This window comes from Apis cerana, linkage group LG15, assembly GCF_029169275.1.
Source record: "Apis cerana isolate GH-2021 linkage group LG15, AcerK_1.0, whole genome shotgun sequence".
In the NCBI taxonomy this organism is placed as follows: Eukaryota; Metazoa; Arthropoda; class Insecta; order Hymenoptera; family Apidae; genus Apis; species Apis cerana.
In genome coordinates, this window is record NC_083866.1 from 4,085,439 (window position 1) to 4,105,714 (window position 20,276).

The 20,276-nt window shown below is 25.5% G+C and overlaps 1 protein-coding gene across 2 annotated transcripts; it reads right to left on the minus strand.

Annotated features, from left to right (window-relative positions):
- Positions 1-965: 965 nt before the first annotated feature.
- Positions 966-19,595, minus strand: LOC107998017 (protein phosphatase 1 regulatory subunit 3C-B). Of its 2 annotated transcripts, XR_009832848.1 has the most exons (5): positions 18,961-19,595; positions 10,549-10,806; positions 9,678-10,190; positions 8,835-9,356; positions 966-5,951 (listed from the first exon to the last, which is right to left on the minus strand). XR_009832848.1 is itself a non-coding variant. In XM_062085668.1 (4 exons), exons 2-4 carry the CDS (start codon positions 10,798-10,800, stop codon positions 9,186-9,188), a joined length of 936 nt encoding a protein of 311 aa, XP_061941652.1. In that variant the 5' UTR covers positions 10,801-10,806; positions 18,961-19,595; the 3' UTR covers positions 5,850-9,185. The 2 variants fall into 2 exon arrangements, 1 of the variants encoding a protein (XP_061941652.1); XM_062085668.1 differs by having other exon boundaries at positions 5,850-9,356.
- Positions 19,596-20,276: the final 681 nt, after the last annotated feature.

Here is a 20,276-nt window from a genome sequence, read left to right on the forward strand (position 1 = left end):
ACTGCAATAACTTTACATTACATAATATTATATACAATTTAATAAGATAAACAAAAAGTTTATTAGAAAGAAAAATTAACTTTTTTTTCTGGATCTTCTTTATACTTTCAAGAATATTAAAATTTTTGATATAAAATTATTTTTTCGTTATATGAAAATAGTCTGCAAGTTTTTTGGAATATTTCTATAAATTCATTTGTGATTTTTTTAAAGTATTTTTAAACATAAAATTGTCTTTTTTTCTTATAAAATATTAAGGAAGTACATTTTTTCTGTTAGACAAAAAAAAAAATAAATAAGAAAGTTAATGATACTATCTTGTGAATGGACATTAGAAGCTTTGATTTATTAATAGAAATACAGAATATGCATAGATATTCGTCATAGACAAAGAAAACGACATTATGCGAAAAGGATAGAGAATATGTACATTAAAAACTTTTAATATTTTCCATATCGAAAACGTAACACACTAAAAATTAATTAATTACTAATTTTAGTATATAATTTCTTATAAAAAAAATTTTAAATTTACATTTTAAAACTAGAATTTCAAAAAAATTTCATAAAAAAGATATTTATTATATATATATATATATATATATATATATATATATATATATATATATATATATATATATACACACTTTTAAATTATTTTACTAAAATTTTATTCATATGAAATTTAGAAAAATTATGGCAAAAAAAATATCAATGGATAATATTTAAAAAAAAAAATGATAGATAAAACAATAACCATGCAAAAATTATCATTTTATATCTCTAATATTATAATAAAAATAATTGATACATTTGTCTATACATTATTTATTTGAATAAATGTTGAATAATGTTGTTATATTTATTTGATAAAATTTATTTTCAGTTTTGCATATTTATTTCTTTTTTAAATCTTCACTATAAATATATATTATTATTTTAAAAAATAATAAGACCAGTAATAGTAAATTTTATACGTATATTTTTATCAATATGAATCATTCAATAACAATTTTCGAAGCTTATATGTTTAGTTTATATATTTTATTTCGATGATGTAATTACATTTCTCTTTTTACTTAAATATACATAAATAAAAATAATGAATTTCACGGTACACAAAATGATGCCCACTTATTTTATTTAATATATTCTAAACATATATATATATATATACATATAACACATTAGCAAATCAGGACTTGATATTATATGTATCTTATTTAATAAAAAATTTAATTTCGTGTAGTCAATTCATGATATCAATTATTTATACAAATAATATCAATAATTAATAATAATAATAATAAGAATAATATATAATAAGAATAATAAAAATCTAAATTAATTTCGAATTGTGGATACTAAAATTGAAGAAAAGAGTACATACTATATAAACAAAAAAAAAAAAAAAAAGAAAACAAATACGATACAAAATAAAATTAGAAAATGATGATATATCGATACATTACATACTATATCATGCCCATATGTTTTCTATGTAGAAGGGAACTTTTTATCGCCTCGCAAAGCTTAAGCAAATTTGACAAGTGAACTTAAATCTGAATCGCATTAAAGGAGAATTTCGATAAAACCTAATGCGATCATTTATTTGTTCATAGAAATGAATCGAAACATTATTATATGTATAAATTTTATAAGTAGCATATTGAATATCCACAAGATAAGTTTTATCGTAACTCTGACCTATGTCATACAACGAATTATTAATATGTACAGTCTCTATGTACCCGCGTTAAGTTATCAGTCTTACGGCTCTCAAGAGGAAATTGTACATTTCTTTTTTTTTATATTATGTTTCATATGCATGCATTCTTTAATGATCTCTGTTGTAAAGTACAAATATATATATATGTATATATATTTATTTAACTAGTCTCAAGACAGTAAATAGAATGAGTTTTGTAATAAGTCTTGTACAAGTTTAATCAAATTGAGATGATCACGTATCGCGATACTTAATATAAATTAATTATAATATGATAATTATTTAAATAACACTCTGATGTATATATAAACATGTATACATTTGTACATTTGCTTTTACAACGGAGAAGCATCAATGCATCAACGCTTTAAAATAAAATTCTCCATTTATTAATATATTAATTTTTTGCCGTAAGTGGAAGCTTAAGCAATGAATACTTCTTAAGCTTATTTACGTTATTTGAATAATATCATTTTCAATTCTTTTATAGAAGCATTTAAAGATTGGATACATGATAGAATTTATTCAATGATCTATAAGAGATAATTTATTTAAATATTTACGTTATCTCTTAATAGAATTGATATAATAATCTAAAATTGTTAATATGCTTCCATGAAAGAAGTTTTAATTTTTTTTTTTTTAACATGAACGCAATATACACATTAGCTATGCAATTGGTTAAAATATGACAGTCGAGTTCTTCTTGGATGAAATGCGAATTAAACTAGCACATCATCTCGGTTCGTCGAACTTGTTACATTTTATCTGTTGCTATTTATATACATATATAATATAATAATCGTTCAATAAATATATATATATATAGAAAATTAGGAAAGTTCTAATTGCATTTTATAGAATATTGTTGAATGTTATATTTTGCTTAAATTAATCCCATTTAATATATCTGTGTAAAATTAATATAATTATATTATATATAATATATTAAAGAGATTTTTTTTTTTTTTTACTTTCTTCTATACTCTTATATTCAGTCGTTCGAAATATTCTTCCGTGAGTCAATTTTATTAATCAGCAATGAATTCTGTACAATATCTGGAATGAATCAAGTACAAGATATAGTACAATAAATTAGAAGGACCAATTCTTGAAGATATATTACGATGAAAAAGAAATCATATGTACAGCGAAGAGCAATAATATATAAATAGATTGTGCTTAGCTTTTCGTTTGTTTCACTGGAATTAGCAAAATATTCGGTTAATGAAATAAATATGACAAAAAGCTGATTTAATAAATAAATAAACTGTTGAAAATTACAAAAAAATTTGTTTCTGTTTTTATTATAAAAAGAAAGATGTGCTTTATCCTTCTACTAAATTTTACTTGGTAACTTATTTGTCGAAGATATCTACTTACAAAAATAAAAAAAATGTGTCAATAAAATTAATATCGAACAGAATGAATTTGTAATCGATTAAATAGTTAAGTACAAAATAGATTGATCGATGAACACTTTCGGCACAAGTTAGATCTACACAATCATACACTATTTCACAATGACACTTTCTTCTTGTCCATTTTCTTTTTTATATCAAAGGCTTAGAAAATCCAAAATCTTTGATTATCCTATTATAAATTATTAATTATGTTTCTATATTATAATCTATTTATTATAAAAAAAAAAAAAATTCGGTAGAACCACCGATTTTCCAGAAATCATTTTGTACATATTCGAAATTAAAATTTAAAATTTTAAAATGAATAATAAATATAAAAATTCTCTATATGCCATATAAAAAAATATAGGCAAAAGAATAAATAACTTAGACAAATACAATTAAAATACAATTAAATATTCAAAATGAAAATGAATGACGAAATCTCATGACCGAATACATAGAATGATAAAAAAGATTACAACAACGTTAAAAAGAGAAATAAACAGCAGAAGAATATATGTTCAAAGAATAACGATCAATTGTTAAGATTCCATGTAATAATGTCTATTAAACACTCTGACTCCATTGTATTGTGAAAGGTGCTATCAAGGATGAAGAAGCTCTTTGACTCTACGAGGGAGGAAAGTTGACGTCGATATCCAGCAAAAGACAGACTAAAAGATGACCAACTGGATCATAACAACTTGAAACTTGAGCGATCAAGTAGTGGTTCTATCAAAAAAATTTCTAATTGCACTCATTATTCTATAAACTCAATACCATCCTTCTTTTTATGATTTCATGATCATCTCACATTAACTATCATTATGCTATGACGTCCCTACAAACAAAATCTCGTTTCTTGAATATTTGTCTCTTTGGATGTATAATTGGGACATAAATGTTTAAAGATTGTACATACGTATTTTTTTTTCTCTTAATATGCACGAACCAGTCGTACGTAATGCGAATTATATTGGCATACGTGTGTATATTTCTTATCATGCGATCATAATCTACTTAGTAATAATAATAATAATAATAATAATAATAATAATAATAATAATAATAATAATAATAATGATAATAATAATAATGATAATAGTAATAATAATAATAATAATAATATAGTCTGTCGATTTGTACTTCGTGGAAAATAGTAAAGAAGAAAGCAAAAAAGAGTATGAATTTCGTATATGAGGTTCATAAAAAAAATTCGTTTCAAAAAGTCTGAATATAAAGAAATTGACGCAGAATATATTCTTCGAACATATGTTTTTCTCAATATCGAAGCATATATAACATGAACATATAATAATCTGTCTACTTGTATATTTTCGAATTCTTTTTTTGCTGCTATCACTTGTTGTATTCCATATATTATGTACACATGCGATTATTTTTGATTCTAATTGTAAAAACATTCATGCCTTTGTAAAATAGTATATAGAATCGAGAAATAAAATTTTAAATTTAATTTGAATCTCTTGAATTCATTATCGAAAAATAAAATCTGATTGTGATATTATTTCTGATTAAATTATGATTAAATAATTATAATTTTGATATTATTACGATTAAATAGTTATAGCGCTCTGACATGTGTACACAAAGATAAAATAATATATATATATATATATATATACATATACTGTAGATCCATATATGTATATATAGAGTGACATTGTACGAAATGTACATGAGATTAAAAATACTTTTTGCAAGGAGAAATTTTACGTGAGTATCGACGTGTTAATTCTTGAATAATTTGTCGTGCAAAAATGCAACACGTTGTAAGATTGTAAGATAACTCTATAGGTAGTATAATAATTGATTTATCGAACGATAACAATACGGGATAATATTATTACGATATATAATATTAGTATGAATAATATTATGTAACTTTGGCCTCTTTATACAATTATTACTATAAATCGTTCCAATAAAAAAAAATAAAATACAGATAAAGAGACAGTTAGCACCAGTCAGACAAAAAAAAAAGTTATTCTCTGAATCAAAGAAGTAACGAACTTTTCTCTTTTTTTAATAATTACGTTCTTATATGTGTTCTGATAACCATTTAAAACTTAGAGTTAACTTAGAAACTTTTTTACACTAGCAGAAATTATTATTTTTCCATATAGTTATTTTTCTATTTTAAGTGTTACGATCACTTTAATTGACATCTAAACTTTTATGTAAAATAATATTATTTAAAAAAAATAAAAATAAAAAAAAATAGCGATCCATTACAACATTAAATTGTAATAATTATTTCATTCGAAAGCACATTCGGCATACTTTTAATTCTGTCTTTTATTTCATATAATTGATTATTTTCTGAGCTTTGTTTTAATCTGCGTTACTTATTTAAGATCCCTTGGCCCATCCCATTAAAAAAAATCCTATTAACACAATTGCACAAGTTTGTACGTTGAAAAGAAACAAAAAAAAAGAGTACAGAGAAATAGAGAAGAAGTAAGGATATGCGAAAAAGAAGATAATATTAAGAAAGAAAAAGAGGAACGGACAAGACCAGCGAGATTTGGTCAATTCGAAGGTGGAAATTTATCTTAATGGACATCTTCAGCTATTGATAGCCAAGTTTCAGAAAAGAGGAAGAGGAAAGAAGGAAGACGATGAACGAGAAGATGTATGATGACCAAATTGGTAGAAAGTCTGGAGAAGCTTCAGAACAAACATCCATCCAATCCAGATCCATGATCTTTAGTATATTTGTATGCATATTGTCTCTCTTACACGGTTATTGTGTGTTCCTATACATTGTATATGTCTGTTCTGCACGTTGCAATCTGAAACGAAAGAAATAAGAACTGTAGTCACTGTAGGCTTTATAATGAATTGTTTAACACGCCAAGTAGTATGAAGATTACCGCTATGGTTAGTCTACGATACTTGATAAATGTTATTTTAGCTCTTGACAATATTTTTCGTTCGAAAAATTTGATAAGAAATATATTTTCTGATGTACATATACACGCGCACATTTAATATTTACATTCGGATTTATTTTTAGAATTTTTCTAAATCTATATATTTATATATTTTGTTTACTGTATATGCAAATATTTTTATTTATTTCATTTACTGTGCATAAAAGTCATATTAATTATCAATGATGTAATTAAGCTGTATTATCATTAAATTATATTTTTATCGACATATTTTTATCATTTCTGACCGATAAATAATAAATTCATGAATTATGCTTAATTACTTGTAATTTTTCAAATAACTTATCCAATAATTATCCTTATCTAATCCAAATATTTTTATTTATCTAATAAACAATCCAATAATATATAATAAATAATAATATTTATAACAACTTTCATAGATAAAATACTTTCCTATGTTAAAATTAATTTTCGATAAAAAATATATAATTTTGAAAATATGATTACAACGAACAATAATTCGACCGATTTACATAGTGTCAAGATTATCTAGCCAACCCACACGTCTAGACGTCTTAAAATTTTTATAGTTTACAAAAGAAGTTTACAAAACGTGTTATGGTATAACTATATATATGCAATGTGAGGCGATATATGTATATGATCCTGTGCCACCTTTTAACCACGCCTTAACTGGACATACATACCGGTTTTATACATATAAGATCACTTTATATTGTATATACACATATAAAAAAATCTTTGATACTTAAAAAATGTGTGTTAAAATGTGTCTTAAATACTCAATTAATTGTTAAAAAATTATAATGAGTAATCTAAAAAAATATCTAATATCTTTTCAAACCGCAAAGTTGAAAGAAAAATTTTACTGATTCATCGTCAGTAAAATTGATTTTAAGGAACACGTGTTTTTGCTTATGAACCTTGAACTAATTTTTTTTATAGCCTTTTTTTTTAATCCGTGGACTAATTTTATTTGTAACTATTTTAATTATTTCGCAAAACAGTAAGAATTCTTATATTTATCGTTCGACGTTACCAATCATAGTTTTCGAACGATTAATTGTGACATAGGATGATATAGATCAATTTAATTGCACAACAAACTAGGTTAAACTATTTAAATTTCGTAAGTTTTTTTTTAGAAATTTTTAATTAATATAAATTGTACAATAATATACTGTTTATGTTTATAATCTAATTCAAAGCTTTACATGAATCAGGGAAGTGTTAAGTATAAACTACTTTATGCTAATATGTACGTAGAATGAATTCACATTTGTCAGTCTGCTGGCAGTAGGCCAAGGTTTCGGTTACTTATTCTTTTGGCCATGAAATCATTGCGATTTATAAATCACTTAGGTCATTCTAAAATTATATATTGTTATTTTTAAGATATTTAGAAAATGTATATAAATATAAAGAGGATTCTAAGATAAATATCACTAAAAACATGATTAAAAAATATATTGAATATTAAAATTTTTTTACGAAACCTGCATTATCAAATAAACTTGAAAAGTAAGCTTTATCATATTTACTTTATAATTTCAGTATCATTTAACCGTAACCGTAAACGCATAAAAATAAAGCAAATTAACATTTGATCATATGATTATGATGAAAGAAACAAATATAATCATATTTTTAAATTATTGCGATGTAAGTACGGTAAATTTGTTGATAATAATATCTTTAATTGAATTCGCGTGACCTGAAAGAAGTTCATTCGCACTCAACAGAGGCAAGTGTCCGCTTGTGGAACTTGCGACATAAAGGTGCTCTCACAAAAACTAATTTAAAATCATTGTATCGAGAGATAAATTTTAAATTTTTTTTTGAAAAAATATATTTACTCAAATATATAAAACGTCGATCCATAAAGATATTTATAATTTAATACATAAAGTGATTGAAATATAATATTGCAATTCGTAAGTATCTTATTTTTTTGTTTTTAACAAATAATAATTTGTGTTCCTCCTAAATTAAAATTGCAAAAATTAAAGTAAATTTTCAAATATAGCTTTTTTGTATAAAAATTTAATCCAATTGTGAAACTAGCATGATAAATGAAAAGGAGTGAAAAAGAAACGAAGATGAAGAAACAAATATATCTTGTCAGGCGCGGTAACAACCTTTAGTTAAGGCGATTAGAGTCAGGCGACTCGTTGGTCGCGGTTGTTATCGTCGCACCACGCCAGATTGTTATTTATAGAGAGAAAGTTTAAACGTGCGTGTGAGGATGGAGAAAAGATATATGTTATGACATGGTTATTTTTCGCAAATTTTCAAGGCGACTTAAGCTTTAGAAAGGATCTGCACAACGTTATTTACGATTCGAATCACAAGATTATGCTGATTGGAATCAGTGACATTGTCGGTCCTTTACCTTTCCTACGATTCTTTTCGAAATCATGCACAAGGACGCTCTTTAAAAATATTTATACGGCCAATACATATAGCAATGTTATAAATTTATGTTATAATATTGTACGAACTTTACGCTATTATCTAATATTAATAAACTGTTAATGAATTTATTTATTCTTATATCTTCAATACCACTGTAACGATAAATTCCAAGTTTATGGAATTGATTCTATTTTTAATCTTCATTGCCTATTGAAGATTATTAATAAGAAATATCGCTTGCAATAAAAAAACTAATAAAATGTAACGCAAAACTGGTTAGAGTGAATTCAGGATTGTTATATATGTATAATAAGTTGTATTATATGTACAAGATCAACTTACCATAAATGTAACGCGACTAGGGCCTCCTTTCTCGCCTGTTCCGTACTATTGACTTTTGGCTATATCTCTCTTTCTTCCGTTCAAGCACGTCCTTTTATAATTTGAACTTAATCACTTAGTCCATCGCTTCCCTTCTTTTGTCATTGCTCTCTTCTGGGTTCCCTTGATCTTGATGTCCATACATTTACACGCTATCGTGTAAATATTACACGTACGACAATCTTATGCATGCCGTTGCGTAGATATATTACCACCTCGTCCCGCATAGTCTACATCTTGTGATCGTTAAATCAAATAGATTGGAAGAATTCGTACGACATTCGTACATCGTTTGTGACCAGTGACGAAGATTCACCAGTATGGAGCATCATTCGCAAGATGCTGCCAAGATGCGAACTCGCTCCACGTGCGTACGTTCGCTTTGGTTGCATCTGTGATTCGTGGTATATTATCTCGATTATTATTCTTCGAAAAGCCATCGCACGTTGTCAGAATATCGTATCGTTTGGGTGGTGCTCGTGGCTGCAACATGAAATATGTACATTTCAGAATATTACATTTAATTATTGCGTATCAATAAATGACAAGTCGAGATGAAATTGAAATAAAGAAACGAAAGAGAGTAATAATAGAATAGGATATAAGATCTCAATAATCTTCTCGGCAAGTAGAGAGATATAACAGGTGTAAGATATAAGATAAGGTATAAAATGAAATGTAAAGTATTTTTTTCTCAATAGCCTCGAGACATAAGAGATAAAAATTACAAATTGGCAAAACACTGTTGAAAAAAAATCGTATTTTAAATTTTTAAATATAGAAAATTAATGTTAAATATAATACCTCTAACTTTTTTCGAACGATAAAATTCTTTCCCTCGTTGTTGTCCCAATATTCTTTTCCATCGGTTCGATATCGTACACAGAATTCTATCACATTTGATTTCAATGGTAGAGTTAATCGAAAGCGGAAGGTATCGTAAAGAATCAGGGCCGGAGAACCCGGTTGTTCAACATAAGTGCAATGAACGTCCTCGTGTGTCTTCCAAGAATCGTTGCTCACCCTGACCACGACTTCCTTGTCATACGCCAGATTACGTACCTTGATAGTACCTACTAGACATTGTTCCGACTCTTTCACTATCACATTTTCCAAGCTGACATTCTCCTGATCAAGTTTCTGACGGAAGGCTAAATAATCGCTCGCCGGTTGAGGGAAAGTTACTTGCCAAGGTGATACGAGTTCTATAGATTGATCATTCTCAATTTTCGAATTTAAAAGTCGCCCTGTTAATCCAGCCAAGTAAGCTGTGCTCCACAAAGGTGGTACATTACTAGGTTCCGACATCACGCGTACCTGTAAATGAAAGGCAATGAAATATCTTATTTTACATTAATTTGTTGATTACAAAATTTATAATAACGTTACTTGAATAAACAAAAAAAAAAATCAGAATAAAACTGAAAAAAATAAAACGACATAATTTCATTTCAATAATTATAAAGAAACTCGAAAAAATTATAAAAAAAATTAAAAATATCATTTATATATAATAAATAAATATATAAGAAAATATAAAAAATAATAATATATTATAAGATTAAATCATATATACAAAAGTTTAAATACAAACGGAAAATCCAATAAAATCTCTATTACGAGCTGAGTCATTTTATTTTCTTTCATAATTAAGAACGAGATTAAGAATGAATACCTGAGTAAGAGGACGGCCACGATCATCAGCAAACACCACTCTTTTCTTCTGTTTATTACTACTACCATCATTACTGTTTCGAATGTTGTTTATAGCCAAGGAACCAGATGACAGGCATGGCCTTATTCTGGGTGGTACCGACCTGCTAGTAATTGTTGGTGCCGTTACCACCAAAGGACTGTATAACAGCGAGCTATACACTGGAGGACTGTGCCCCAGAAGCAATTCAGCTGGTATCGCTATGGAACACATTTAGATCTGGAAAAAAATTTTTTTAATTTTGTAAAATATTATTTTCACTTGATTTACTATGAAATTTTATTGTATTACTTATATTAATACATTTTACCGAAGAAAATTTAATATTCTAATTTTTTAAATTTATACATAGAATACATTAGAATTCAGTAAATTCTTATTTTATTTAAATAAAATAAAAATGTCTTTCTTTTAATTAATAAATGTGAAGTAATATAAAAATATGAATTGTATTCTATTTTTAACATTGATCTTTCTTGTAATAAAATCTTTATATAAAATTATATAATTAATTATTATATATAAAAAATTACGTAATTGTTCAAATTATTAAAATCATTTGTCAGAATGTTTTTTGTTTACGAATTGGACAAGAGAATTCAATTTCATATCGCAAAGATCTTTTAAGAATCGCTATGAGGAAATAGGAATTCGCATTGCATGAATGATTTAAGCGTCAAATAAGTAAGGAACATGCGTCAGTCACTGCCAAAAATTTCGTCAACAATATTAACGACTGTGTCGTTAGATCACGTGAATCATTCTAGGCCACAATATGGTTAAGTCCGAAATTACTAAGAGATAAATATTAGCATATACATACATATAAGTAAAGAAAAGAAGAAAGAGAACTAATTACATATCCATCTATCTATTTCTATAAAATTTTATCTGTTTTTGTAATAACTCAACTTATTGACTAACTTGTAAATAAGTTTCTCTCAATAAAAAAAAAAAAGTTATCGTAAAATAGAATATATAATAAGTTTTTTCAAACTTACGTTATTAATTAAATTAAATTCTTCTTGATTACGTAAGACAAATATAACGTTGAATTATTTATTATTATTATTTTTATTACCAATTTTTAATAAAACAATAAAATGCTTAGTCGTTGTTATTCCAAAGAATAGTACAGACTGAAAATTTCGTACAACTCTATCACAGTGAAGTGTCTTGTATGACAAGATAGGTGCGTGTGGTCATGTTACCCTGGAGTGGAATTACTACTTTAAATGTGGCAATAGTCTCTTCTCTTGTCCCTCGAGACTTGCTTGCGAACCAGACTCAACATGTACCAGACCGGAACCAAGCAAGTACGCGTACATAGCTAAAGTATTATAGCAATATCATGAATCAGATCTTTCAGATATTTCTATTTATTGCGAGATATTTATCATTTCTATTTTTTAGTAGATTTTATCTATCAATACGATTTACAACAATAACAAAATTATTATATTCTTATAGAAAAAAATCAAGATATCTTCTTTTCTCTTTAAGTAAATTTAATTCCTAATAATATCATTTTAGGAAATTATTATTCTTTTTACATTATTTTTTTTATAAAAAAAATTTGTGGTTTTATTTATTTAAAAAAAAAATCATATTAAACGTAATAGTAGTATGTAGTGTTCGTCATAAAAAACAAAAGGTCGAGGTTAAAATAATTGCTCTTGAACATTGTTTATCATTATGCGAACGAAGTGTCAGGGTCAAGCTATATAATCTGAAAAAAAGGAAGAGGAAAAAGTGCAAATGTTTATCTCATTTATTATATGGTCCATGATGATACTTTTAACTTATTGTCACGTTCACAAAACTTGCAATACTCGTATTAAATCGATCTTTATACATATCTTTTATTTATGTTGATATAAGATTATCTCATTTAGTTTTACAGATTTATCGAAAAAAAAAATATATTTGCAATGTTTAAATAATAAAATTTTCCAGTTGTTATTGCGTGTCCAATTTCTGCAAGTTGTTGCAAAATAACTGTTGCCCAGTTGATAATGCATTGATTTGAAAAAAAAAATTTGATTCACGAGTTGTTCATGATTAAGTTAGGTTTATATTAGATAGGAAATTTTCCATGTCTAAAATTAGTATATATCATATAATTTGTTCTTTCGATATGATAAAACTCATTAAGTATTATTAAATATACAATCATTTTGTATTAAATTTTATATAGTATTACATTATAAAGTATTACATTAAAAAAGATTTATATTCAAAAATTTAAATAACTTGAAATACTTCGAATAACAATTGAATATATATAAAACGTAATTGAATTTTAATGAATCTTCATTCGAATTAAATAAATATGTATGTATAAATTTTATCACACTTTTAAGGAAAATAATTAAAATAACTATTCTGCGTTTTTTTTATTTGCATGACATAACATACATGGAAGTTGAAATATGTATATTGATATTAATTTTTTTATTAATATAAAATCATCATTCTTGCTGATAAACTTGTCTTGTGTTTTTTTTTTATATTATGGCGCCGCTATTCTTAAAAGCTATTGATAAATACCAGAAATAAATATTCTCGCAAATTTGTAACGTGATCTCTTTTGACCAATAAGAAAAGAATCCATAAAAGAGCGTATTAGGTGAATGACCTATTATTTGATGAAAAAATTAATGAAACCTTTCTTGTTTGATTATCGATTTGTCAATAATATAATATTTACAATCGTAGAATTATCACGTGTACGTATCTAAATCTGTAATGCGTAGAATCATACATAAGAAACAATATGATGTAACAATTGCGTAAAGTAATTCTTATTCTCGCGCAAACGCGAAATATCATACGAGGAGAAAAATATAAAAAATAGTATATTGAATTAATAAAAAAATAAAAAAACTATATATTTTTGTGGATCATAATAAAAAATGCATATTTAATTAGATAAATCTTAGTCTTAGTCGTACGAGACAATGCATTATATTTCATAATTTTTTGGAATTTTATAATAAGCTATGATGAATCATTTTGAGATATTACGCAATCAAGATAATAATACCAAATAATTTTTTAATCTAATCCAAATAATTTTTTAATTTGACTTAGATTTCGATTATCAATATTACGTATATATAGTAATTTGGAATGCCTAATTAAACAGCACTTAAAAGGTCAAAAGTAAATCATTAGCAAATTTGGACGAATGGTTTTGTAATGAATAAGCATGTTCACGTTTCGTGACTCGAGAAGGAAATGTGCGCAGTCGTCGTACTATTTTAGACGATACTGTGATTAAAATTAGCATGGCGCATCTTCAAAACGCTACATATACCTAGATGCGTTACGCCCTTGGAGTGAAGCCAATTGTCTGATTTCTATGATATACGACTTTAGCATGACCTCTTGGGAACAAATGGATGACTTGAATAAATTTTATCTAATACATGTTGAAGAAAAGGAAAAAATAAGAAAATAGAATTAAAGAAAAATTCTATTGACTCTTTGAAATTGGTTTATCGACCTGTGGTACATGATAAATAACGCGCACATGTAAATAATGCCGTCTTTCTAACCTCTGGTTCTCTAATAGAAAAATGTGTACAAGACCCATGCTAGATATATATGTGTCTACAAACGGTATTAACTGACATCTAGCTATCGGTTGACGATTGTTTAAAATAACTCTCTGCTAAATTGAAAGATAATCTGATCCATATTTAAATTTTTTTTATTCCTGTTTTGTTTATTTATTTTATTTAATTTAAGCATTTAATTAAGTAATTAAGTATTCAATTTAATAAAATCTGAAAATTCATGCGTAGACATTATTAAGTTAAATATATACTATAATGCATTTGATCTAAAATGCAATATACATGTATGACATTTTAATCGCATTTCTCTAATTTCAATTAAAGTATATTATTTACTAATAAATTTTTTTTAAAATTGATGATTTCACATAAATTATTATTGAAATAAGCGAAGAACCACTGTAAAAGATAGATAAGATGCATTATTTCTCAGTCATTAACATTGATAAAATATTATTTTTAATGCATGTTGAGAGCGATTATAGAAAATTTATATTAAACAGACATTATCATATAAATGTCGTGACAAAAAGTAATATATTATTTCAATACGATTGTTTCAATTATGATGAAATTCACTTCTATTGTTAATTATTATTAATCGCAGCTGATAAGGAAAGATCATGGGTTATTGGGAGTCACGTGTGGAATTAGACTACGACTAATCCGATAAAGTTGGGAAATGTACAAGTCCTTGACTCCTTGAGCCATAAAAATTTCAAAAAATTATGATTAGATTGAAAACTTCATTAATCAATAATTTCCATGTAATTAATCAAAATATAATTATTTAATTACAAAGATAAACAATGTTTATAATATGCAATTTATAAAAATAAATGAAAAAAAATATTTATTTGAAATTGAAGTTGAAAATAACTTGAGACTTTAATATAATGAGATATTTAATCAATTATTGAAGTAAAAATGTCCATTAGTCAAAAATATTGTAATATTTTCTTATTTATTATATTTTATTATTTTTATTTATTTGTCTGCAACGAATCAATGCTCACCAGATATTAATTTGGATTAATTTTTATTTTTAATTAATTAAAAACCATTAATTAGCCCATGTATTTAATTAATCTTCACGTACAAACATTTATCCAAGCCTGGAAACTATGTTAATATCATCAACCATTACATTAACGTAAAGTAATATAGTGATAACAAGAGAAAGAGTTGAATAAATTATTTATATCGACACAACTTGCTTTAACATTTTGTTTGAATAATATATTGATGATAATTATGCAAATTGTATCATTACATAATAGATCGATAATTTAAGACTTAATATGAGTAAAAATATATAATTATAGCTAGGATGATATAGAGAAAAGAAATGTTATGTATTATGCTTTAAAATTTTAATGAAACAAATAAAAGACTTAATATACCTAATGAAACGATGATTACTTACCAAGATATTAAATTTTAAAACTAATTATTATTATAAATTTAATATATTTTTCGTTATTATTTTTTGCTATAATGATTTTTTTTATATAAAAAATTTTAAATTAGTAAAAAGTAAAAAGTAAAAAAAAAAAAAATTTACTATTCTTAAAATATTAAAATACTACTTAAAATACTATTTCTTATAAATTGATTAAAATAAATTGAAATTCTACATATTGCATATTTCAAACAATTGATTTTGTTATAAAAATACATAAAAATTCGATCGAAAAAAAATTCCTGTAACCGGTTCTTTTGTGAATATATGATTTAAGCGAGAGAGAAAAAGAAAAAAATTCAAAAACAATATATACAAAATAATATAGAGAAATCGGTTGACGAAATTTGAATATCTTCTTTTTATAGTATCAGTTTCTATCACGTGCATGTCATTAAAAAACAACCTTGAGAAATATGTGCTAATTTTACTCATTCTTGAGCAACTTTTATTAAAAAAAAATCACAATAAATCATTATCTAATAAGACAACTAATAGACAAGCTAATGAAACATACTAATATTAATAATTGAGAAACAATTTAAAAAAAATAAATTCTTTATGAATAATAAATATAAAAACTAATCAAATAATTAAAATAAAATCATAAATATAAATAATTAAAATAAAAATCATAAAATTTTTATATTTTATCACATCTATATATAAAACAGCTACACATCTAAGAAATATTTTTAAAAATTTTATCAAATGATCTATCACTGGTACCATTAATCCGTTACAAGCTATTGGCTGAGATCATAAAAATTTTTGAAAATCAATTTTCAAAAATTAATCAGACACCATTGAGATCGCCACTGAGATCCTCTGTCTCTTATCGCGTTGTGTTTCTGATTCGAAGCCGGCCGATAACCGATATATCCTTGCTGTCTATATATCCTCAAGCGCGGAATCTTACCGGACAAAGTTTAATCTCCGAAACCATAAAGAATAGATATGCGAGATGCTTTTCTATAAAAAAAAATATAAAAAAAACAGAAAAATTGTTTTTTTTTAGTATCGCAAGAGATCTTTACATAAATTTGAATTACGCTGCATTTATAAAGAAAATTTAAAATTAAAAATTTTTGAATTTCGAAATATTTAAATATTTGATGTTTTAAGAGAAATGCCAACGAGAATTCATTCGATAAAATAAATATCATTTGTTTCAATCTATCAATATAAGTTATTCTCTTTCAATATAAAAATAATACACATGATATTTAGGATATTACAATTTGATTAAAAAAAATATATATATATATATATGAAACAGTGTATTTCTAAATTTATACAGATATTAATATATTTGATAAGGTCACGCCATATTTAGAATATAATTACTTTGAGAAATTGAGATTTCTACTTGGGCGAAGATAGCCTTCTAACGTTTGATTTATATGTAGAACAATAAACCACAAAAAACTAATACATCAATATTGATGCATAAATAATATATACGTAAATAAGTATCTTTATGTACAATTTAATCATGTTTCTTATGAGAGATTTTAATTTTTTCATTTTTAAAATAAATTTCAATAAAATAAATTTAAAAATATTGAGTAAAAAATATTAAATAACAATATTGATCATTTGAAAATATATTATATTTTATATATAATTATTAAATATGCTGAAGAGAACACAGAATTGATAATATAATAGCATTTACAAAGCACATGTTAACCTGGCTAAAAATGAATTCTATGTTTTTAAAAAGATCAAGAGTTATATAAGTCACTAAGAGGGCGACAAACTCTATCGCATATTCATTGCAATGTATGTTATTCCCTTCAAATTTATCAACTATACAAACATATAACTTTACATTTTTAAAAATTTTATATTAATTTGGAAAAAATAAATTGCATAATACTTATATTCGATATAATAAATTTCATAAGAATGGTAATACAAATTTTGATATATTATTATTTGATAAATTATCGAATTATCAATTTTTAAATTGAAATAATTATGATATATATTATTATGTACAGCATTTGCAAAATATCCATAAGGAATGTACTACATATAATAAATGTAAATTACAACATTTTCTCTATACTTTCTCCGGAAGTATATGGTGTCGCTGTATATGCGTGGGAATAATACGTGTAAACAATTCGTCTTATATTCATACAACTGTTCCCCAGGTAGGTGTTTAAAGAGAGACGAGTGACCGGAAAACACAAGTAGATAAGTTGATACAGAAGCACTAAGTATACGTGCGTAAAAACAAATAAAATGCATTTTAAAAGAGCAGTCAAGCCGGTTATAAGAAATCGGCTAAAGTCTGAAATACGATCTTTGTGAATCATCACTAACCTTATATTGTATATTGTTTAAAGATTTTTCTTAATAAGTTGGAATAATTGAATTCTTTAAACCTTGAAAAATTAATAAAAACAGAATCTAGTTAAAATTATATTTTTTTATTTATAAAAAACATTTAAAATAATTAACTTCAAATGATATGGATTAAAAATATAGTTGTAATCAGTAAAAACGAACAAAAAAAAACTATGGAAGGAATCACGAACAATATTTATTTATTATTTCCGTTGTCATGAGGTCAGGAACTAACTAATCGGTCTTTCTGTTTCGCATCATTCAAAACGTTTGAGATTAAATAATAAATGTTGCTAATAATGCTCTTTCCGGCCACAAGCGCTAATCAATCGCGTTAATTTCTTTTCTTTGTTATTCGATAAAAGCATTTCTTTGAAACGCAATCCAAGAAACTTTCTGGAGTTTTCGCTTTTCTTGGTATATGCAAAAATCGTCATTTTTTAGATTGATTATCTCACTCATGTGTTACCATCAAATAGTATGCATATATATAACATGTGTGTATATTCATTTTTCATAATTAAGAAATAAATGTAGAATGATACATCGCGTGATGCATGCATGAGATAATAATACTATTCGATAAACTTTTATGATTGCTATCTTATAATTTGTTTGTAAACAAAGTTTTCTGTGAATAATAAATTATTTCTATTAATATAAGAAAACACAATTATAAATAAATTTTATCTAAATTTTATAACTGCAATATCCTATAATAAGCAATCACTTGTGTAATCCTACACGCTTATATTATATAAGAAATCGTTGTCAATGCGCAGTCGAATGTTTTTATTCTCATGTGGCATCGACCGCAATACGAATCAATTAATTGCGCACGTTGCACAAACAGGATTGGAATGTATTGTAACATTTAATGCATTTTTTTTAAACGGCGACAAAAAATGAATTAACATAATTAATGTTTATCTTAAGTTATATATATTAAGTAACGAAAATATTAATACTCACATCTTTTTTTTGAACTGCAGAACCGTTCCACCAAAAAGTGGAATAAAACAGAAAGATTTTCTTCTTGTTGGGAATGACGAGCCTTTATGCACACACGTTCCTTTTTTTTATGAACGCGCACAATCTTCTACATATACTTTTTGTCACGTTTTTCGTTTAGTTTTTGAAATCTTCAATAGCAAGATCTTTAAAACTTATATTTGATAAATCTCTTTAAGATATTTAAAATAAGCACATAATACATAATATGGTAAATTTTTTTGTCTACCTAAATATTTTGTTTCTTCGAATTCAAACTAATTTCCAAAAGTTGAAATGAAATAAAATAAAACAAAATGAACGAATGGAGTAAATTATTACCGGTATATAAACGATAAGACGGACGGCAGTATTCACGTGGCGAAAACGAAGCAATGCATCGTTTGTGCCAATCTCTTAAAATGTCACGAATTTTTAGTCATTTTTTTTTTATTTGTTAAGTTACACTTACGGATTTATTACCGTAGAATTTATTAAACGCAAGAAGATATTGGAGGTGGATACTTGGTCGTTAACGCGAATTATACGATCTAACCTCCTATACTTTCTGATTGCGTCTGAAAGCACCGACGCGAGTGTCATCCAACAGCACATCGTCGACAAGCCGGTATTCTTCTACTACGCATGCGCTTCACCTCGTGCATTTCACGTGATTTTGCCGGATCTACGAATCAAAAGGCTTCTAGTCCACGTGCTTGCATTCTTATACTAGATCGGTGACGAGTCGTTTCGTAGACTAGTCAACAGCAAAGAAGAAAAGAGCAGGATAGCCATGTCAGCAATCATTGAATAATATCGGTTTTTACCTGAATTTTTATTATATCTCATCCGGACATTTCCTAAAAATAAAATTTAGTAATATTAATAATAACAAATCATATAATAACAAATCAATGATCGTTCTACTTTATGTTATCTGAACGTGCTAGATAATTTCTTGAAACATGTTCTTGAATATAATATTAAACTTATAATAGATATTTAGATTTTTTACTTTTTCTATTATTTTGTCATAAAAATTTTTATTTTATATTTGATAATTTATTATATATTACTTAGAATTTGAATTTATAATAAAATTTATATTGTTAAAAATGTCTAAACATGGTACCAAATATTAAGTTTACATTATTTAGAAAAATATAAGAATAGAATAATATATGTACCATAAAAGTATGATACACATATTACATGAAAACATATTTTATTTATTTGTTGAAGTCGTATTGTTTTATAACGTAGAATCGATATAATGTAGATATTTTGTTGCCATATTT

Coding starts and splice junctions, on each gene's coding strand:
- LOC107998017 (XM_062085668.1), bottom strand. CDS start 10,800: ATGTGTTCCATAGCGATACCAGCTGAATTGCTTCTGGGGCACAGTCCT. Junction 10,191..10,548: donor GTGGCCGTCCTCTTACTCAG/GTATTCATTCTT, acceptor TTTCATTTACAG/GTACGCGTGATGTCGGAACC. Junction 9,357..9,677: donor TCGTTCGAAAAAAGTTAGAG/GTATTATATTTA, acceptor TTCATGTTGCAG/CCACGAGCACCACCCAAACG.